The sequence below is a fragment of the Bos javanicus genome, chromosome 19 (assembly GCF_032452875.1).
Source record: "Bos javanicus breed banteng chromosome 19, ARS-OSU_banteng_1.0, whole genome shotgun sequence".
In the NCBI taxonomy this organism is placed as follows: domain Eukaryota; kingdom Metazoa; phylum Chordata; class Mammalia; order Artiodactyla; family Bovidae; genus Bos; species Bos javanicus.
In genome coordinates, this window is record NC_083886.1 from 37,984,838 (window position 1) to 38,007,168 (window position 22,331).

Consider the following 22,331-nt stretch of genomic DNA (forward strand, 5'->3'; position numbering starts at 1 on the left):
TGTTTGAGCCTATGTCTAACAGTGGGGGCTGGGATTTTCATCATTTCAACACTATAACTTTTCTTGTTAAATTCTAACCATTATTTCCACAAAATAACTCCAAGATGTTTTGTCTTCTTAAACTTTCTAGTTTGCTGCTTTTGATCTGATATGGCCTAGGTAATTAGAAAGTCAAGCTTGTAGGAAAAGTAGGCAAAGGAAGAATAAGTAGATCTTGAGTGACAACTGGGCAACTCTTCGATCAGTAAGTGCTTGGGCTTCATTAACTGAACTTTCTAGCACCTATTTTGGCTCTTGAGAGGTTCCTCTGCCTTCCTTTTGGTTTTCAGATATATTCTGGGAAATTGAGGTTGTCAGAGAAATGACTTCCAGATAAGCCAGGTGCTCCCATGGCAACCAGGCTAAACCCCTTGATTTATCCCTCTCCTTGACATGCAAGGTCTGATTGGTCTCCAAGTCCAGCAGAATAGTAATTGGCATCCCCTATATCCATAACTTCTACCATGTCCCTGTGCTTAACATCCACACCTGGTATACTATATATATATATATTTTTTTTTTCTTTTTTTGGCTGCATCGGGTCTTAGTTGCAGAATGCAGGTTCTCTAGTTGTGACATGTGGGCTTAGTTGCCCCTCAGCATGATCTTAGTTCTCCGACCAGGGACTGAATCCATGTTCCCTGCATTGCAAGATGGATTCTTAACCACTGGACCACCGGGGAAGTTCCACACCTGATATAGTAATGCTATGCTATGCTATGCTAACTTGCTTCAGTCGTGTCCGACCCTGTGCGACCCCATAGACGGCAGCCCACCAGGCTCCCCCGTCCCTGGGATTCTCCAGGCAAGAACACTGGAGTGGGTTGCCATTTCTTTCTCCAATGCATGAAAGTGAAAAGTGAAAGTGAAGTCACTCAGTCGTGTCTGACTCCTAGTGACCCCATGGACTGCAGCCTACCAGGCTCCTCCATCCATGGGATTTTCCAGGCAAGAGTACTGGAGTGGGGTGCCATTGCCTTCTCTGATATTCTTTTTTAAATTTTTAATTGGAGGATGAAAGTGAAAGTGAAGTCGCTCAGTTGTGTCTGACTCTTTGCAACCCCATGGACTGTAGCCTACCAGGCTCCTCAGTCCACGGAATTTTCCAGGCAAGAGTACTGGAGTGGGTTGCAATTTCCTTCTCCAGGGGATCTTCCCAACCCAGGGATTGAACCCGGGTCTCCCACATTGCAGGCAGATGCTTTACCATCTGAGCCACCAGGATAATTGCTTTTTAATATTGTATTGGTCTCTACCGTACATCAACATGAATCAGCCATAGGTAATACTATATTCTTGATCTTAACATCCCTAGCCTTGCTCCCCACCTCCATCCAGCCCACATCTCCCTCCAGAATCATCTTTCAGGGTACCAAGCTATCATGTCACACCTCTGCCCTCAAATCTTTCCGGACACCCCTCTACCGTAACCCAAGCATAAGGCCCTAGCTTTGCTGCCTGGTTTTCAGTGTGTCCACCCCATCCCCACACTACCTCTCCAGCCACATCTCTGATGTGAACACCTCACATCAGCCAAATGGACCACACTCACATTTTGCCCCTTCTGTTCCCACCACTGTGTACACTCAGCCTGGCCTTTGATGCCCAATGGTATGTCCACTGTTCCAGGAGGTCTACTGAGCTCACCCCTGGGGGCTCCCTCTGCACTGCTGTGAGCTCCCCAGACCTGGGCCCGAGTCTGTCTCCTTTTTGGGCCCTATCAAGCCTGGTATGCAGTTGGCTCTCAGTCAGCGGGTGCTGGGCCGGGAGTGCTGGCTCATACCCTGGAATCCGTCTTGGTTGACGTCACCAATGCTTGACACAGAGAAGCCAAAGGCGGAGCGACTGGGGCCATGAAGAAGGAGGGAGGGGTGGTCTGGGAAGGAGGTGCCTGCCTGGTTCATGAAGATATAAATCGCACCCCCTACTTCCTCTTTCCGCTCAAAGTAATAGGGGGCACCCACCAGGAGGTCCTGCCACCTGCAAAGGAAAGAAGGAGGGGAGATGGAACACGCAGCAAACTGTTATTTAGCAGACACAACTGCGCCAGGCAGGGCACACAACTCTACAAGTGATGCCTCTGGCCATAGGTTGTGGGAAGGACATGGAAGGGTCATTGTGACCAATCTAATAGAAAACACAGGTTGTGGAAAAGCCATGTACAGACAGATCACACCCAAACAGCTCATATCCACCAGGGCCATACAAATGACAGGCACAGTCAGTGAGATGCAGGCATCACGAAATTGACATGCAAACCCATAAAGTCCAAATCCCATAAAGTCTGATTGCAAATCAACATGCAGAACTGATTTGTAAATCCCTGCAAACAACATGCAAAAAAACACACAGTTGCAAACCTCTATTTCTCTGCCCTCACTTGTGCAAGCCCACCCCCTCATCATTCTCCCTGGCCCCAGAGAAATGTCCCTGGATTCTTACCCATCATTGTTCAGGTCTGCCAGGGCAATGGCACTGCCAAAATAGGCTCCCACCTGCGTGCCCTCCAGCACCTGCCTCCTCCGCAAGTCTCCACCTGCTTCCTGGCTCAGCAAAAAGACAGCGCCCACATGTTGGTGCCGCGGGGCACCTGTCACAATGGTGATGTTTGTGGGGTGCAAGATGGCACTGCCCACCTGCATCGTGTAGCCTGGGATGGGGGGAAGGTGGTCAATTGAGACTCCAGTAAGGTTGGTCCCCTTGTACTCTGGTCATCTCCCAGGATCCCCCATTATCTTCTATTCCTCTATTCTAAGTTGGGCAAGAAAGTGGACCTTGGATACCCAGCCCCAAGTCCTGACCGTACTCTGACCATGAACTCCATGAGGGTTGTGACTCTGCCTCTGGGTGGAGTATACAGCTGGTGCTCAGTAAGTGTGTGCTAGCTGAACTGAATGCTACTGGTCTCAGTGCAGTCTGGCCTCTCTACTCCACAGACACTGAAGGGGAGAGGACCAGTGTGCCAGGGACTGAGCCCCCTTTCTCCTCCCCACCAAAGGGCCACTACAACTGGACTCACCAATATAGAGGTTTCCTTGGTCCTCTGGGTCCTTGTAACTATATTCAGACAAATCCCAGTCCTTCCGCTGAATCATGTAGCTGTTTCCTTCACAAAGATTTGAGGAGGGGGTATAAGTCACCACTCCTTTTCTCCACTATGTCCAGCCCCCCCTCCAGATAAGGATAATAATAACCCCTTTTACCTGTGAGTACTTTGCCATTTGAAAATCACTTACTCTTTATTTTAACAATTCTGAGCTAGCATGATGACCCCATTTTGCAGATGAGAAAAGTGAGGCTCAGGGATGGAGGCTCAGGGATGTCCAGTCATGGCTGGAATCCAGTCATCTGGGTACCGGCATACTATCAATAGATGACATTTCTCCCACCCTAGTCAACGAAGCCAGACTCACACCATTATCTTCTCCTAATCCTGTCCCCAGACTCGGGCTACCTACTTTCCCCTGCCTCCCAGGCTGCTGCTGGAGAGTACCTTGGCCCTGCCAAGGAGTGGGAGATAAGACTAGCAGAGTGAGCAGAGGCCTCAGCCTCAGGTGAGCCCAGAGCTGTGACTATGCCCTGGGCAACCTGTTAGTCAAGAGGACAAAACAAATAAATCACTGGGATGTAACATGCCACATAAGAAATATAGTCAATAATAATGTAATCACTTTGAAGGGTGACAGATGGTTTCTTGGCTTATAGGGGTGATCATTTTACAATGTACTTAAATGCTGATCACCATGTTATACACCTGAAACTAACATAATATTGTACATCAACTATACTGCAATTAAAAAAAAAAAAGAACAAGATTCTGGCCTCCCTCTGCTTGTTGATTCTGCAACAGTAGGTGCAGTAAGGGAAAAGAGGTCACTGTTGCTACAGCCTGTGGTGGAGAGAGGCAGGTGGACGGTGTGTGAGCCGTCAGATGCCTGAAAGTCAGTATGTGGTGTGGCAGAATCAAGCATGAGTTTTGATACAAGAAAATACTCTGCAGCCCTCTCAAAAGATTGCCTTGTAGGCACTAACATGAAAACATGCCCCAAATTTATTGATACATGAAGAGGAAGTAGCAGAACAATACATTTAAAATGATTTTCTGTGTGGGTATGTGTGTTTCTTAAGATACCTATATATTCTAAAACAGGTCTGGAAGGACCCACAAGACACTTAGCAGTATACACTGGGAAATGGGACAAGGGAGATGTGGGAGAAGAAGGGCGCTCTTCCTGTTTATTTTACTGTACCATTTAGTAGTTGTACCAGGGATGTGTTTTATTTTTTAATAAGTTTTTAAATGGTTAACCTGGCATCAGAGGGACCTACATTCCAATACACATTTCAGGACTTACTATTGGCCTTGGGCAATTTATTTTACTTCTCCAAGGCTCAGTTTTCTGTAAAATGGGTATAATAATACTTGCATTTTAAGATTAATTAAGATAATAGGTGGACCTCTGGTACCTAGAAAGCACTTTAAAATAGCAGAGGTGGTTGCTGATGTTGGCAAGGGCATGCTCTCCTCTGCCCTCTTGTGTGGAAGCTCTGACAGGCTGCTTCAGGGCCTAACAGGGGTGGTGGTCTCTGCTCTTCTTCCCTTCCCCCACAATCCCCACCTTTCCAGTTGTAGGCACCAGGAGCGCCAAAGTACACGGTGTTTTGGGTGAAGCCGCCGCTGGTGCCCAGCTGGCACATGCCCGTCTCCAGGTAGTCAGTGTTGCTGTTGCACATCTCATTGTGGTAGGTCTGCCAGTCATCCCTGGCGTCCAGCTCCAGGTCGTTGCCTCTCACATAGCACTTGCCCACCATGCGCCGCTGGTCCTCTGACCCGGACCACAGCACCTGGGTGTAGCGGTGGGCACAGACCTGGGGACCCCCCCAACACACACAGCTAAGCCCACAGTGGGGACTCAGGAACGGAGTCTCCACGGCCCCGTGCACCTCTACTTTTGCAGGAGAGGAGTGGAAAGAGGTCTCCTGGCTTTTCTCTCTTCCCATAGAAATGCCTGGACCCACATTGCCTTTCCAGAATTCCAAAACCTGCTCTGAGGGTTAGAAACACTTTTTGGAAGACCAGAAGGTACTGGATTTTGAGAGTGGCTTAGAGATCTCGGCAAAATAAAAAGGGAAAAGGATGAGGGGATGTGGGGCTCAGGTTCTTGGGTCTAAAAGGAGCTAGACACAGAGCAGGTTAGGAAGATGCTTCTCTGTTGTCCCCTGATGATCCTGCCCTCTTAATAAACGGATCAATATTAGAATAACAACCACCACCACCGCAGCAGTAGCTAATACTTACTGAGTGCTTACTTACTTAGTAAGTATATACCAGACACAAGTCTGAGCTTTTTGCATATTAATTCTCTTAAGCCTCCTACCAGCTCTATGGGCTAGGGATAATTACTTCCTCATTTTAGATAAGGACACTGAGGCACAGAGAAATAAGCAACCTCACATCCGGAGAGAGGCAGGGGATATTCAATCCAAGGCTGTCGGGCTCCGGGGTCAAGCTCTTAAGCACCAGACTGTGCTGCCTCTCTCAAAGCTTCTCCCGGCACATGAGAGGTGCTCCATTAAAGTTTATTGGGCAAATCAATAATAGGGTATTTGTAAAACAGCCAGGGGCCAGATGAAACCCAGAACCAGACCTAGCTCTTGCTGCCGAGTCACTGGGAAGTTTCTAGTGTTGGCACGCAGGACATGCTCACTAAAAACGAACTGAATGAATGGATGGGCAAGTAGAAGGCTGTGGAAGGACCCAAGGTCTAGACTGACTTAGGCGGAGCTCTGGACCCACCATCCGTATAAGAGACTAGAAACGGTGTTTCAGTGAGCTGGTCAAACCCGGAGCTTACAACAGTGTTCAAAGGTGACAGAAATCACAACAGTGATGACTATGGGGTTACAAGTGACTGAAAAGGAGTGCACTGTCCGAAGTGATGTAAGTATGCTATTTCTTTAATGGGTGTTGATTACTTGGGTTTATAATTTGCCAAAACTCAACTGAAACTTAAAATCTGTACATTCACTGTATGTAAATGTTACATGAATTTAAAAATGAAAAATAACTTGTCTATCTGGGACTCAAAAATTGAGATCCCAGGGGCCAGCACTGATGAATGCAGGCTGGAGGTGACAAGTGACAGCAGGGAGTGGCCCCCAACCCAAGCCGGATGAGCTCGGGCAGAAGGGCTGTGCTTCTTCCGTCAGCTGGCCTCCCCGGACGGAGTGCGGCCAGGCCACATTGCCTGAGGCTCTCTCTGCCCTTTCCATCTCGTAGTCCCTTCAACTCATTCCCACAAAGGGTGAGCACCGCCCCCACCCTGGGGTGGGGGGAATGGGTGATTCAGAAAGGACCCAGGCTGGCCCTTGGGAGAGCGCCAGACACCCTCCCCATCTCCCTGCCACAGTGCAAGATGAAGGGACACACATGTCCATGGAGACATACAGCTGCAGAAATCGACATTTGCAAGCTCATGCACCAAGGTCCCTTCTCCTGCTCTCTGCTTCCCTCTGCAGCTCCCGGGAGATGAAAGGAGACGTCTGGAGGGGGATCCGACGGCGAGCCCCGACTTACCAGGACTCTGCCTGCAGGACCCTGGCTGGCCACAGTCACGCCGAGCCACATGTCCTCAATGATGTGGTTAGGGTTACCTGTGGGCATGAGAGGGCTCATGAGCTAGGGCACCTCATCCCATCCTCTAGGCATCGAGAGCCTCCAGAGGGCAGGAGTTGGTCCCTCCCAAATCTCCCACTCCAACAGGGCCGCCCTCCCTCCCTACCTTCCCCAGCCCATCACAGTCTGAGCTCCACAAATCCCATCTGGTCCCACTCTCCCCTAGGGCTCCATCTTCCCAGCTGGACAAGAAAGCACTTGAAACTGCCCAGCTGAGCCTTCTGTCTCTTCTAGTCATTCTCTCTGTGCTGCCTCCTCCATCAGGCTCCTGACCCAGCACCAGTTCCTAAAGCCCTCTTCTCACTTTTCTCCTTGATGTCCATCCGCTCACAGTCATTCTTGTGGGCAGTGAGTGGGCACAGGTACACAGCACCAGTCCGGTTGGTATAGCCATCAGGCACAGCGAGGTCCCGGGGGGCACCAGCCAGGAGCCTGGGGGCAAGAAGGTAGTAGACTCAGGCTCATACTCGCCAAAGCCTGCTTCAAACAACTCACTGCTTGATGTACGTGTACCGAGCATCTGCTCTGTGCCAGGCTCTGAGGGCAGGAGATGAATGGCTCCGTGCCCCTCCCTCAAGGAGTGCCCAGGGTGGGGAAGGCAGGCAAGGAGACAGACACCTGTGGTCAGTGCCTCATGAGAGGAAAGCAGGGAGCAAAGCAGCCCCGACTCTGCATGGGGGGCAATCAGGGAGGCTCACAGAAGAGTACCTTGGCCTGAGTCTGAGGATGATGCCCAGGGCTCACCAGGTAAAGAAGGGGAGGAGGGGCACTGCAGGCTGAGGTCTGACATGTGCAAGAGCCAGGAATTGTGAGCAAGAGGGTGACTCAGGGATCTGCAAGGCCCTCGGTACAGCTGGAGGCCAGAAACATGGGGAGGAACAAGAGGACAGGGTGAGAAGGGAAGCTGTGGAGGGATTTTAAGCAAGGCAGAAACATGGCGAGATCTGGGTTTGGAAGGACTGTTTCGGTATCTGACTGACATAAGCAGATCTGGTTTGGGGAAAGAACGCTTGGCTTCTGAGATGAAGGTAGATGGGAAAAGAAGAAGGCGGCGTTGTCTTGGCACAAGATTCAAACTTCCAGAGATCCGAGGAAAGAATGTGTGAGGTGGTGGGGAGGGGTGGATAGTTGGAGGCCTGGGTCCTACCTCTTTAAGTCGTCGGAGGACTTAGATCTTGGGGTGGTCTGAAGAATGTGGGCAGGAAAGGACAACTGACCCCAAACCACAGCTGGGTGAGCTGAGTCAGCAGGGTCCTTAAGTGACCCTGGAGTGTTTTCTCGCCCCCTTCCTGCCATGTTGAGACAGATTTATGAGGTATGGGGGTGACGGCAGGAGAGCTGAGTACCTGACACTTTGGGCAGAAGGGTGAGCACGAGAGTCGGGGTGAATGAGGACTTCAGTCACCTTGTCCCCAGTCTGCCTGGAGCCCATCTTTAGGGATGCCACCTGCAAGTCCCTACAAGGGTTCTTAGGGCTCCAGCAGCCCATCCCATACCAGACAGGTGACTAGAGGAGAGGAAGGCAAGTGACCAGCCTTGACACATTCTCTCAAAAGGTAGTTCTTGGACCACTAGAATAAAAAATCCCTGCGATATTTGTTCAACAGGCAAATTCCTCAGCCCACCACAGACAGCCTGAGTTGAATCTGAGGGTAGAGCCCTGGAACCTGTATATTTAACATACACCCCAAATATTCACATCGTGGTTTAAGAACCCAGCTCTACCACCCCTTGCTCTCCCAGCATCATCTGTCAGCAGCCTTTGGACATTCTGCCAAGACCACCTCCTCAATCTTGCTGGACCCTGCCTCCTGGGTAGCAGACATCTCCCAGGTACTCCTCCATCTGCCCTGGCAATGCTGGTTCCTGAGGCTCCCAACTCAGAATTGGGGCGCCAGGCCTCCTGTTAGAGCCTGGATATGCAAAACAACAGCCCTGCCTGCAGCTCCTGCCTGGGACCTGAGAGAGAGGGCGGCAGGGAATGGGCAGCGCCAGGCCTGGGCATGCCGGGGCCTGGGTGCTTCCGCCCACTGGGTATCAGGAATGCGCTGCCTGGGGGTGCTGTGAAGGGACCGCTGCCTGCACCTCACACCTCAGCTCAGACCTCACCCTGGAGAACAGTTCCTAAGAGCAGGGGTGCAGCTTCTCTATGCAAAGCAGGGCGGGCAACTCCAACAGAAGGGCTGGCAGGGGACCAGCGTGGCAGCCAGGCCCTGTTAGTCATCCTTGGTCTGGGCTGAGGCGGGTACCTAGTGAGCCCATGGCCTCACCACCTGTAGACATCTGCCCCCAGTGTGCCTGATAGGTGAGAGCGGGGAGCCGCTACCTGTGGAAAAGGAATATTTCAGCCTTGGAGCTGAGGGGTCTGGTTCTAGGTGTGTTCTGCCTCAATGGACAATTTCCTTTACCTCTGAGCCATGAGTGCCTCATCTGTAAAATGGGCCAGCAGCTGCCCCACCAGCCTCCAGGATGGTTGGGGGAGCAGTGGGTTCATTCTTTAGAAGGGCCTTCTGACTATGAAGCCGAGGCCCATGTGAGCACGGTGGTTCTGCTTTCTTGTGGCACCAGGATGGCCCCAGCACACCCCCAGGCCTTGCTCTGGGGACCCAGGAATTTCTGCCCTGCCAGATGAGGGGATCTAAAGCAGAGCACACTGGGCAGACTAGTTCAGGTGTTTGGACGGGGCAGAGGGTAATGTGGAAGTAACACTTCTGGGGCCGAAAGACACCAGGCCATCAGTCAGGTCAGCGGGCTACTGGCAGCTAGTCATTCGAGGGTGGGAGCTCAGATTTGGCTGGAGGTAGCAGCTGGGGGTTGGCTACATGACCTTGAAGGGGTGGGTCCAGGCCTCAGTGGGCCAGGGGTCCCTGGAGAACCCAGATTGCATTCCAGGGCGAGCAGTGCAAGGGAAGTGTTGCTATGCCTGCGGCTTTCCAGGCCCAAGTTTAAGTGCTGGAATGGTTGAGGAGCAGGTGGCCACACCCTCCCAGCAGCCTCATCTTAGAGGGAGTGGCGTGAGGGACCCCCTCCTCTTAGCCTCCTGTGGTACAGAGAAGGCAGAGCTGGGCATGAAGAGCAATCGGGTTGACATAAAACCCCTTACTACCTATACCCTTTCCACTCTCACCCTGCACCAGCCTGTGCCCACTGAGGGGCAGTGGGGCAAGACCCTAACCCTAGCCCTGCATCCCAGGCCCCTCCCTCCCCAGAGATTCCGCAAGGTGCTCCCCCCACCTCCCTGGAGTATTTTTAGCTCCTACTTGGCCTGCTTAGAGGCCCTTTAAGGCCCTCTGGCTCCCAGCCCAGGATCCAATGGATCCACAGCCAGAGGACTGGGAATAGAAGGGGAAGGAGGGTGTGCAGAGGGCCGGGTCCAGCTTCCTCCAGCCACAGTCAGGTGTGGGAAAATCCAGAGGGTGGGAAAGATCTTTCGTTGCTGTTGTAAATGAATGTAAGTTACTAAGCGAATGAGCACACTGCTCCCGCTGTTGGATCTGGTCCAGATCAGATCAGATCAGAAGCTGATCCCTCCCAGACCACCACTGAGGTCACCCTCCCGGCAGCGGTCAGAAGTGGGACGCAAGGCGGGATACTTTGTTCAGCTCTTGCAGCAAGGGAGAAAGGAGATTGGACAGCCTCTCTCCTAAAGTCAGGCTGGACTGGGTTGGAGCGGGTGCCCCTCCAGAATGAGTAAAATGACCTCTCAAGGGCTTTCAAATAGCTGCCTTTTCACCCTACTTTTTGGCTCCAGCCAGACAGCCCCTCCTGGACTTTGTAGAGGCCCCTGGGCTCCAAGTCCAGAGAAGCCCTTTCTCACTCCTGCCACTCCCCCCGCCCCCATCACTCTTCCTGGGGCAGATCAAAGCTAATGCAACAGCCAAGTAGAAAGCAACAGAATCAAAGGAAGCTGGGGAACAGGGCCCAGGGGTGTCAGGGCACCAGTCAGTTCACCCCAGAGAAGTCTCCATGGGGCATACTGGGGTGGGATGATGTTCAGAGAAACAGCCCATAAGATTCAACTTCCCAGACTCATCACCTCAGGCAGGCACTGGGGTGGCCCGAGCGGAAAGGCTTCAGTTAACACTGAGGGGCCAGCGAGTCCAACACTCAGGCCATGGGCCCCCATGCCTTACTCCTTTGGCCAGAAAGCCAGTTAGGGAGGGTCCCACTCCAGCTCTGAGTGCTTGGGTGGGGTGGGGGGCAGTGGGGTAGGGGGCAGCTCTCTGATGCCTGAATCCCAGCTCTGTGCCAACCCTCTGCCTGAATTAGCCATGTCCCCAGAGGCCACTCCTGTGTTAGCTGAAACTGCAGCCTCTTCGTCCTCTCCAGCTGCCCCCAGTCCCCTTTACCCTCTGGTGACTCAGCCTAGAATCCCAGCACCAAGCTGGGGAAATGAGAGAATGAGAGAGGACAGGAGAACGAGGCCTTGCTCAAGTCTCCAATAATAAAGAACAAGACTTTTTCTCATCTCTTCTCCCTTTCTCTGGCTCCTTAGTATTTTTTTCCCACATCTGATCCCTTAGGTCATTTTTCATGTCATCTAACCTCAATCCCTCTTGCTGTTAGTTCTGACCAAGCCCTTTTCGCTTCATTTTCTACAAGATCAGGCTGCCCCTACCTCCCATCCAGTTTTAAGCCCCTTGGCCTGGCCTGGTCATTGGAGAAAGCCAGAGAGAAAGGACGCTACGGATCCAGGCCTTCTGCTTGCAGCCACAGCTGCTCTGCCCATTTCCTCTGGCACGAGCCTTGCAGGCTGCCAGGTGCCTGCCCTACCCAGGGAAACATGTTTTAGGAGAACAAGTAAGCCTGGTTCCTGTCTACCTCAGGTATGACCTCATCTTCCAGGAGCTGTGGCTACCCCCACCCCAGGCTTCCCAAACACCCTCATTTCCATGCAAAGGCCCCAGAGGTATCTCCCATAGTCTACAAGGTCAGGTCAGGCCAGGACACCTGGATTCCCAGGAGGGAATGACAGAACAGGTACCAGGGGAAAGCAGGGGAGGTCTGTGACCAGAGAAATAGTCCCTCTGCTTCCCCGGGGGTCCTCACATATCTCACTAAGAAGCCCAAAGCACCCTGGTCCTCTCCCCTTCCCTGCCCTGCTTCTGATCACCAGGAAACTGGAGATTCCAGGGACTGGGAAATTGGGGCCGGGGTTAGAGTAAGCCTCTGATATTGTGGGCACGAACCTTAGTCTAGAGATGAAGGTGATGGGGAACAAAGACACACCTTCATTTTTAACCATTACTACAATAAGGCCTTCTTTGAGAATATAATGGAAGCTATGCTTTCCCCCCTCCTGGCTCCAGAACAATGCACAGACATGCATGACTTTGCATACACTTTCCAGGGTCCCTGTATCTCCTGAAAATCTGCAGGGAACTCCAGGCTCAGACTTTGTTCAGGATCATGAACCTTCCCCCATTTTCCAAAGGGACTTTGAAGCTAACAGAATATAAGACTGCCACCTGACTTGCTGGTTCCCCTGAGCTGTGTACTCGGCAGCTGTTTACATCTGGCTACACAGCTGGCTGCAGCTAAGCCCAGCTGGCCCAGCTGGTTCTGCCTAAGGGTCATGGGGCAGAATTCAGTGAGAGGAAGAGATGAGCCAAGATGTAGAATCACCCCTGGAAAGACTGAAGATACCCAACCAAATGAGTCACCCAGAACAGTATCTAGAACTACCTGTCACTCTGAGATTCATCAGTTTTAGAAACTTCTGGGCTCCTGAAAGGCCTAATGCCGTCTCTAGCTACCCAGGAAGAAAAGTAGGACTCCTCCACTAAGTCACCTTGAGTGAGGCCCTTGGTTAGCACAAGAGCCCTCAGCTGATGCAGTGTTTACCCCAAATCATCTCCTTAAAACCTCACTATTACCCCCATGAAGAAAGTGCGCTAATATGTGAAGAGTCAGGTATTAGTGACAGATTCTAGATGGGAAACTGGTAATGGGATTGGGAGCCTCTTCTTTCTCCACAATGCCAAGTTGCCTTTTACACACCAACAGAGGCAGGAAGGCATATATAGATCCAGACTGAACCCCTTTCTCGGGAAAACGGGCCCAGAAAATGGAAATATCCTGCTTAAGGTCACATAGCAGTAAATAAAAATAAAAAAAGGCGGGGGGGGGGGGAGTATTGCATATTACAGAATCTATTATTTCCTCCAGCTTTCCATTACCTACCCTTGCTTTTCTGATGTTCTCTTTACACTACATTGCCTTGTATTATGTTGATTCAGCAATGAAAATCTGAAAATCTTTTTCTGGGCTGGGGCAGAAAGAGCACTAATATAGAAACTTAAGCTGATGGTCACTTAGGGTCTCCAAAAGATGGAGAATTGGCTAAGGCCAGACGGCAGCCGCTGGGCCCAGGTTGGGAAGGGTGTGGTGGCCCTAACCTCTGCAAAAGCCAGATGGAATTGAGGCCAAGTAGGCAGGTAGACTGGGCAGGGGCCGGGCCAGCAGGGCAGGGGCCAGGCCAGCAGGGCAGGGGCCAAGGCTGAGGCAGAGTCTGGACTTTGGACATTCCAACTTCCTCAAGTTTCTGCAGGTTCCAGCCAGAATTGGAAAAGGTTTCAACACACCCTTTATCTGACACTGTCCTCTTGCTCAGCAGGGTTTGACATCTCAGTAAGTCAAACAGAAGAGCCCAAAGAAGGCCTGCCTGCGCTGTCCTAACAGCCTTCCCTCCTGGACAGCCTCACCTTCCCCAGCTGCCCTTTTCCTCCACCTGCCAACCTCAGCACACTGAGCCCACGCAGAGAAACTTCTCAAACTTGGACATGCCCCTCTGGGCATGATATAGGGTGGGGGACACAACATAAGCAGCTGGATGTGTCTGCTTCCCGTCTCTCTTCTCTGTCTAGCTCTTTCCCCTCCTTCTCCTTGCAGATGTTGGGGAAGGAGACCAGAAGAGAAAAACACTATTTCCCTCCTGAAACCAAAACAAACACACTCAGGGTTGAAGATTCAACATGAATCCGTGGAATGCGAGGAGACAGAGACGTCTAGTGGGAGGGCATCACTGCCGGTGTGTGGGGGTGGGGTGCAGGAAACCAAGGGGGAGTCGGGACAGCTCCTCCTCTCACTGCTACTTCTGCATCCTCAAGGGGTCTGAAGGAGCGCCTGGACAGCTCCAGCCACCCAGACTCGCCGTCACCTCTCTCTCGAACCACCAAGCACTTGAGAAGGCCCTCCAGTCTGGTTCTGCGCAGGGTGTGGCTGGCGGGGCCACACACTAAGTGTGAGGTGGGGGCGGGCTTAAATGCATATCCCCATAGGTTCTTCCCGGGAAAGGGGAAAGGCATTTATCTTGCAGTTTTCCCCAGTTCCCAGCCTTGGAGAGATGAGGCATTCGGTACACTAAATTCCCGGTTCATTGAATGGGAGGGGTCTCAGGAAACGGGGACTCCACTTCTATTCTCAGCAGAGGTTTAAAAGGCCGAGGGGCTGAGTCTAGACAGGTTCTGGCCAGGTCAGCACTTGCAAATGATTACTGCCCCCATCCCACTTCCAATCCCTCTATTTCCCGCCAAGCTTCAGCAGCAGGAGAGCTGCCTAGGTCCCCGCCCTCTCAATCTTCGTTCCCCAAAGCCGACGGCCTGCGAGCCTGGAAGCCACCGGGCCCTAGGGCTCGGACTCAGCTCGAGATCTGCAGCCTGTGCTCACACTCTCCCTCCCACCCCACTCCGGCCAATTTCACTTACAGGTAGCGCTGCTGTCGCTCTGTCTGCCGATGGAGGGCGACCGAGTAACCGAAGAGGCTGCCCGGGTTCCCGGCCTCCTTCACCACCAGGAATCGGGTGTCCAGGTTGAAGGCGGAGGCGGCGCGGTTGCTTGCGGCCACCATCAAGGCGAGCATGCCGAGCAACGGGCGTAGGACGCCGGCGGCACGGCTGGGGCCGGGGCCCATGGCTGCCGGCGGGAACCTGGCTCCTGGCGAGAGCGCGTGAGGGCGTGGAGCTGGGAGTGAGGACCTGTTCACCTGCTCCCCCGCGCCACCGGAGAACGCTCCCGCCGGCCGCGTAGTTAAGCCCCGCAGCGCTGATCAGTTTCTGGCCCCCAGACTTGGTCAATTTTACATCCGCTCACGGTCTGAACGCTCAGATTTCCCTCGGAGGTCCGCGGGTCTATTCTCCCGCCTGCACTGTCCCGGGTCACCTCCCCCCTGCCCGGGGCACCCTGCCCCTCAGCTCGCACCGGCCGCGCCCACTTGGCCACACAGTCGCCTCCGATCCGGGTTCGGTGGCGGATCTGAGCAGGCAGACCAGTCCACCGCAAGGAAGGCAGGAAGGAGGGGTGTCCCCCCGCACGCGCCCCGCCTCCCCACGCCCAGCCCCGCACCTCCCCACCTTGCGCGCCCAGCCAGGACTAAGCTTTCCTTCCGGGGAAAGAGAAAAGGTCCCGGCTCGGCCGCCGCCTCTTAAAGGGGCAGCACCGCCCCTCCCTCATCCTTCCTGAGCCGGCTCCGCCCTCTCCCCCAAACACCTGTCGGGAGACCCCAAAAGCTTGGATTTCCCCTCCCCTTCGCTTGCTCCTCCAGAGAAGCGTCGCTTCCCGAGCAAGATGGATTGGACGGGCGGGGCCGGCGGTGGGATTTGTCCCGCTGCTTCGCTGCGGCCGCTGGAGAGGCCGTTCCGGGCGCGGCCACCTCTGTGGGTCCGGCTGGAGAGCCCCGGCATTGGCGCATCTGGGAACCAATGTCCGCAAGCCGCAGGCTGGAAGGCTCTACTCTCCTCCGCCGCGCTGTGAGTCCCTGAGAGGTTAGCGGTCTCTGAGCGTTCTTCCTGGTACCCAGCCCCTTCGCCTTCCTTGTCAAGATTTTTTTCTTTTACCCACTTGTTCCCACCCACTTTGACCCGGGCGGGGAATGGTCTCGCAAAATCAGACAGATATTTAGCAGTGGTAATAACCAAGCATCGCTAATTATAATTAGCAACGACAGCGTTTTCCCCGACAGGCTACGCCTTCTGATATCTACTGTATCATGAATATCCAGTCGATGTGAAAAGAAGTCCCTTCTCTTTAGAGTGCCTGCGTAGCCAGGACCTAGGCTCAGACTGTACCCATTTCTGATCCACGCTTGCCTTCAGGGCCCAGCCCAGCAGAATCCCAAAGGGTGTTTGGAGACTGGGCAGGGACTTCAGCCCCAACAGGTATGTCGTGGGTGGCACCAGGGTTGAGTTAGGTAGGCGGAGTCCAAAGATCTGGTTATCCGCAGAAGAATCTAACTAAATGGAAACTTAAAGAGATCACTCTGTTTTCTTGAGTTTAACTCAGGTTTCTTTTGTTGCAGCACAAAGACCCATTTCCCCTGAGCATTCTTTTTTCTAGGCTTTAGGAGCTTTCTTACTGTGGTACAACAGTTCATTCTTCAGAGATTACTTCTCAAAGTTCATTTTAGAGCCCCTATCTCTGAGAGTTTATGGTAATAAGATCACCATATTGTAGGGCTTGGGCAGTGTAAACTATGCTACCTGCTTTACAAATATTAGTAAATTAAATCCTCACAACAATCTTTCAAGTGTTATCTCTGTTGTAAGGTGAGAAAACCGAGGCTCAGTGAGGTTAAGCAAATTGAAGGCTACGCAACTTGGATTTTAATCCTATGCTTTCTGACCCTAGAGCCCTTCGTGACCACTTGTGCTAATAATTAACATTCAAACCATACACGGGGCACATTTAGGTTTGGTGGGGCCTGAAGTTTGTACAATTTGAAGCCCTCTTTAAGGAAAAGGATAAAGAATTAAGAGTACAAAATGAGATTCAGAGCATGGGAAGGGACTCAAGCTGAGCTTCTTTTTATGAATCCTTTCACCTGCAGACTCTCATTTCATTGTCATTTGGCCTCATTCAACTTAAGGAGGAAACTAGATGTCCAAGGTCACACAGCTCATGGGAGGCCAGAGCTAGAACTGGAGGCCACTGGCCACAGCTGTGTCTTTAAGAGACAAATTCCAGGCAGATGTTGGTTGGAAAGCCAGACACGCCTGAACAAACGCAGCTGTGATAGCAGCGTTTCTCTAAAGTGTTTGGGGAGAGGACACTTGTCCCTGTCTGCCCTTGGAGCAGCATTTGTTCCCAAGCTGTGACTCTCAGAGCTGCCCAGCCTCTCTCCACAGGCTGCTTTGTGGCCCAGAGCCTCCAGGAGTTAGGAGATGTGGGACTAAGGAATAGGAAGCTCACCTGGATTGAACAGTTACCTTGCTCTCCTTCCAGTTGGCTGCTGGGTCCTCCACCTCATTCTTGGAGAAGGGGGAACAGCCAGGACCAGGAACCCAGAGGCCAGGGTGGACACTCGATGTGGACAGGGGTCCCGCCTGAAACAGCTTTCAGAGTTCTGTCATGACAGATGGGCTCCATGCCAGGTGTTCTCTTTGGCCATCCCAAACAGGAATGACCAGCATGTCCGATCCCAGGCTTGGGAGCAGGAAAGGGATGAGGGATGGTTTTTCCACTGTGGGGGAGTTTCCAGAGGGAATGTGGAAGTGGGAGCAGGGTGCATCTGGTAGGGGGAGGGCCCAAGCTAAGGAATCTGGAGGCTTCCCTGGTAGCTCAGCTGGTAAAGAATCCACCTGCAGTGCAGGAGACCCTGGTTTGGTTTCCTGGGTCGGGAAGATCCCCTGGAGGAGGGCATGGCAACCCACTCCAGAATTCTTGCCTGGAGAATCCTCACAGACAGAGAAGCCTGGCAAGCAACATTCCGTGGGGTAGCAAAGAGTGGGACATAACTGAGCACAGCACAGCAGACAGATCTGGGGGAGATGGAATGGAGGTGGAGAGATGAAGGGACTGGAAGGGTCTCTGGGCTGGAGAGATGCGGAAAGAGAAAACCACAGTTCGGTGGCATTATCATCCACAGCTTCATCTCATCCCTCAGTTGACTTTATTAGGCCAACTCTTTCCTGTAGAGAAGGGAAGCCACTAGAAATGCTGACCCAGAGGAGTTTGAGACCATATTTTGATGTCTGACTGCTGACACCTCGTCAGCTGTCCCCTCTCCCTCTTCGGCCTGAGTGCTGTGCTGCCTCCTGTGGTGTCCATGGGAGATTGAACCATGCAAGCCCCTTTCCTCACAAATGCTCCCCCAACCTCACTCTCTCACCACAGTAAAAACCCCGGCCAGTCTCCTTTCCTCCCTCTCTCAAGCCATTTTGGACCTGCTTGAGAAGCTGGCCCTGCTCCTCCAGAGACCTCAATTACATAAATAATAAAACCTTTCATTCTGTCTTGGTGTGCGTGTGACATCATCAGTCTTGACACTGAACCAAATCTTGGATGGGGGTCCATCTGTCTCTGTGGGTGACCACGACAGCATACAAACCGTGCGTTCTGCTGTAGAGTGAGGGAGGCTTCCTGGAGGAGGAACATCTGGACAAGCGAGAAGGAAAGGACTAGCAAGAGGGAGCCTCAAGAGAGAGGAGAGCAGAAGAGTCAGGGCTTAGCTTGGGGTACAGTTTTCCCAGTAGTAACATGAAAACATCAGATGCCGCAAAGGACCTTCCATTTATTCCATTTGTGTATTCATACCAGCTTTCCTCTGCAGCCTGCCCCATGCAACACCCCGCTTGTCCCTATCTCACTCTCCCAGATCCCCAGACCACACCACTGGCTCACTCACTTCTCACAGGAAGGTCAGCACGTAGATAGAGAGAGATGGATGGAGTAGAACTGTGCTGCCAAAAGGGCTGAATGCAGGCTATCTTCTGCCCTCTCACCTTGTACAAGTTACATGTTGCCTATGTGACTATTTGTTTCTGAATGTTTTATGTACATTTGAATTCAGAAAGGGAGCTAATGTTTATTGAGCACCTACTGTGTAGCCACCCCTTTATGTATATCTTCTAATAGCCTTATGAGATGGAGATGTCACCCACTTTACAGCTGAAAATACTGAGATGCCCAAGGTACCTCCACCAGGCACCCTGCTTCCCCCATGCCCCAATCATCTTGGCTGCCTTCTGTTCTTCCAGGACACTACAGCTTAGAAGTCACGTCCTCCAAGCCTCAGTTTCCCCATCTATGAAATGAAGGAGCTGGAAGATATCCCTTATTATTCTTCACCTGGCATCCCTGTGTCCCAAGGCTCCTAGTATTTGTTGAACTAAGTGGACCAAATCTCAGCTATTGAACTAAGACTCAGGTCTCTGTCTCTGACTTGAATTGAAAATGCAAATTACTGGGGAGGGAGAGGGGAACAGTGAAGCATGAATGGGTTTATCAGATTCCCTTTCTCCTATGACCCAGATATGGGGGCAGAACAGGCACCCAGGCCAAGAAACTTCTCTGGCTCAGAATCTGTCAGTCTCAAGCATTCCTTGACAACCTCCTATGTCCTGGCACAGAGCTGAGAACCTCCAGAGGCTCAAAAATGAATGAGAGCATCTTCAGGAGGCCAGGGTTTCATCCTGGCCTCACATTCTGAAAGCTCTCAGATTTTAAGAGGCTAGATCCACATTGCATTATATTTTAGGGCTGGTGATTATGGAACAATGGAGGGTTGTTAGAAAGAACATTCTGGCTATAGCATGGAGTTGGCATTGCCAGGAGGAACTGGGCTGGGAGGGCAGCTGTAATAATTTGGGCAGTGGGTGAAGTGGGATGAAAAGGGGCAGAAGGAGGGAGGGAGAGAGTAAGTGAGAAGGCCCCAAGGCGCTGATCTGACTTGGACTTAGATAAAGGTGTGTGTGTGGGGGGTGGTTATGCAGGAGGTAGGGGAAGGAAAGAATAGAGTGACCCCCACAGGGGCCTGGAGAGTAGGCCCCAGACATCAGGAAAGTTCTGTGCTGGCCAACCGCTTTGCCTCTCTAGTTCCTCTGACCCTCTCCATGCTGTCCCCCATGGCCTAGGCCTTGCTGCACATGCCTTGACCCTCTGACTGGGAGTTTAGGACTTGGGTGGGCTCTACAGCATCTCTACTTCATGCCAAGATGGCGCCTTCAAGTTTGAGAGGCCACTTGGTGGCCCCAGCTGAGCTGAGTCACCAGCCCCCTTGGGGAGATGCCTTCTTATTGGCAGAGTTCTGTGCTCAGGTGTGAAATCTGGACAGGGGCTGGGCTTCATCTACACCCCGCTTCCACTCCTACTAATGTCCTAGAGATTCTGCTAGGGGTGGAGGGCCATGTGTGTGTGGTTGTCTATGGAGCATTCCTACATACATGTAGGTTGGAATGTGTCTGTGCATGTCATCCCTTACACATTTATACATGTTGCCTATGTGACTATTTGTCTCTGAATGTTTCATGTACATTTGAATTCAGAAAGGGAGCTAATGTTTACTGAGCACCTACTATGTAGCCAGCCCTTTATGTATATCTTCTAATAGCCTTATGAGGTGGAGATGTCACCCACTTTACAGCTGAAAATACTGAGGTACCCAAGGTACTCAGGTACCCAAGATACCAGGCACCCTCCTTCCCCCATCCCCCAGTCATCTTGGCTGCTTTCTGTTCTTCTAAGTCTCTGCAGCTTAGAAGTCACATTCCTGAAGTAGGGATTCTGCCCTCACTGGAACCTTACCTCCTTGGGCACCAGCCTCCTCTGAGGGGCACACCCAGTAGTGGTCTTTGGTTCTTTGTCCCTGACCCCTCTGGGGTGGCAGCAGGAACCCTGGTGACCTCCCTCTTTGCCCTCTCTTGGTCCTCCTTCCTCTCTGTCTCTTCCCACACCTCATCCCCTTGCAAGACTCCTCAGCCCACCCTGGGCTTCTGTTCTTGCTCCTTCCTCTGCCTCCCCAGATCACTGTTTGTGTATTAGCATTCCCCTCCCTGCTGATGACCCCCACCCAAGTGCCTCCAGGCCCCAGCCTTGATGTTCAGCTCTTTCAACCACCTCCAGCTGGCCACCCACAGGTTTCCCAGATTCTGAGTGTCCAGATCTGGATCAGCACATTCCCCTTGTCCCCACTGCCTGCTTCTCTATAACAACCTCTATCTCAGTGCCTCACCCCCAGCAGGATTCCATGGACACTCCAAGGCTGGTCCGTGCCACTTGATCTTTGCACAAGCTGAGCCCTCTGCCTGGAATACCCCATACCCTCTTGTCCACTTGGAAAATCTCCACCTGTTCTTCAAACTATCAGTTCAGTTCAGTCGCTCAGTCATGTCCGACTCTTTGTTACCCCATGGATGCAGCACACCAGGTTTCCCTGTCCATCACCAACTCCTGAAACTTGCTCAAACTCATGTCCATTGAGTCGGTGATGCTATCCAACCATCTCATCCTCTGTCGTCCCCTTTTCCTCCTGCCTTCAATCTTTCCCAGTATCAGGGTCTTTTCCAATTACTCAGTTCTTTGCATCTGGTGGCCAGAGTACTGGAGCTTCAGCTTCAGCATCAGTCCTTGCAATGAATATTTAGGACTGATTTCCTTTAGGATGGACTGGTTGGATCTCCTTGCAGTCCAAGGGACTCTCAAGAGTCTTCTCCAACAACACAGTTTAAAAGCATCAGTTCTTTGGCGCTCAGCTTTCTTTATGGTCCAACTCTCACATCCATACATGACTACTGGAAAAACCACAGCTCTGACTTGATGGACCTTTGTTGGCAAAGTAATGTCTCTGCTTTTTAATATGCTGTCTAGGTTGGTCATAATTTTTCTTCCAAGGAACAAGCGTCTTTTAATTTCATGGTTGCAGTCACCATATGCAGTGATTTTGGAGTCAAAGTAAATAAAGTCTGTCACTGTTTCCTTTTTTCCCTCATCTATTTGCTATGAAGTGACGCGACTAGATGCCATGATCTTAGTTTTCCGAATGTTGAGTTTTAAGCCAACTTTTTCACTCTCTTTCACTTTCAAGAGGCTCTGTGATGGGATAGGACTTGGACAGGTCTCTTCACCTCTTAGTCTCCTCACTGTAGTTGAACATAAAGATACCAGACTCAGAGGTTTGTTGAAAAACAGCAGAACTGGGACCCAGAAGTATCTCACTGATAGTTGTGCTCAATGTCAATTACACCTGTATTTCCAGCACGCATGACAGTCCCTCACACTCAGTAGATCTTCAACCACAGCATGTCTGAATTCAGTTGGCCACATATTCTTTATGACCCTAAGAAAGGGAACCTAGTAGAAGTGAGTGAGAGGCCAGCTCTGTCTCATAAATACCCTCTTGCTCCCTGCCCCTCCCCCACCATGGGATCGTGTTGGGACAAATGTCTCGGCTCAGTGGGTTGAAAAGGAAAGTCAGAACTCTGAGGCATGAATGGCTATGCCCACTGACTCACTTCCTCCTCCCTGCCGCTCTGGACTTGCAGGCTGGGCTTCTAGTGTGATTATACTCAGGCCAGACCCTGAGTAACACAGGTTGTAGCCTCCTCCCAGCTCTCGCCCCTCATCCGAGCGCTCCCCCCACTCTCCAAACCCCTCACTTCTAACCTCACCCTGGGGCTGTCAGCAGTAACAAGAAGGTCTGTGGGGCTGGTGAGTGCTGATTTGAAATCTGCTTGCAAGTTTCAGTGAGCTAAAGAGTAGATTACAGGGTAGACTGAGGGGGGAGACACAAGCCTGCTCTCAGGAGCCAGAGTCTGATGTGGAAGCCAGGGTGCCTGTCTGGAGTCTGATGTGAGAGGCAGCAGAATTTCCTCCTCTCCCTCATGGCCCTCTCCTTTCCTGCCAG

The 22,331-nt window shown here is 52.0% G+C and overlaps 1 protein-coding gene across 3 annotated transcripts in view; it reads right to left on the reverse strand.

Annotated features, from left to right (window-relative positions):
• Positions 1-15,037, reverse strand: part of ITGA3 (integrin subunit alpha 3) — a 32,204-nt gene extending 17,167 nt beyond the window's left edge. For 2 of the 3 annotated variants that reach the window (XM_061391418.1, XM_061391419.1), the window contains exons 1-7: positions 14,422-15,037; positions 7,020-7,147; positions 6,617-6,693; positions 4,659-4,908; positions 3,059-3,145; positions 2,482-2,689; positions 1,823-2,019 (exon numbers count right to left, since the gene is read on the reverse strand). In XM_061391418.1, the coding sequence (XP_061247402.1) occupies positions 1,823-2,019; positions 2,482-2,689; positions 3,059-3,145; positions 4,659-4,908; positions 6,617-6,693; positions 7,020-7,147; positions 14,422-14,627 (1,153 nt within the window). In that variant the 5' untranslated portion in view covers positions 14,628-15,037. The remainder of the gene's footprint in view (positions 1-1,822; positions 2,020-2,481; positions 2,690-3,058; positions 3,146-4,658; positions 4,909-6,616; positions 6,694-7,019; positions 7,148-14,421) is intronic. The other variant, XM_061391420.1, reaches the window with a different exon arrangement.
• Positions 15,038-22,331: the final 7,294 nt, after the last annotated feature.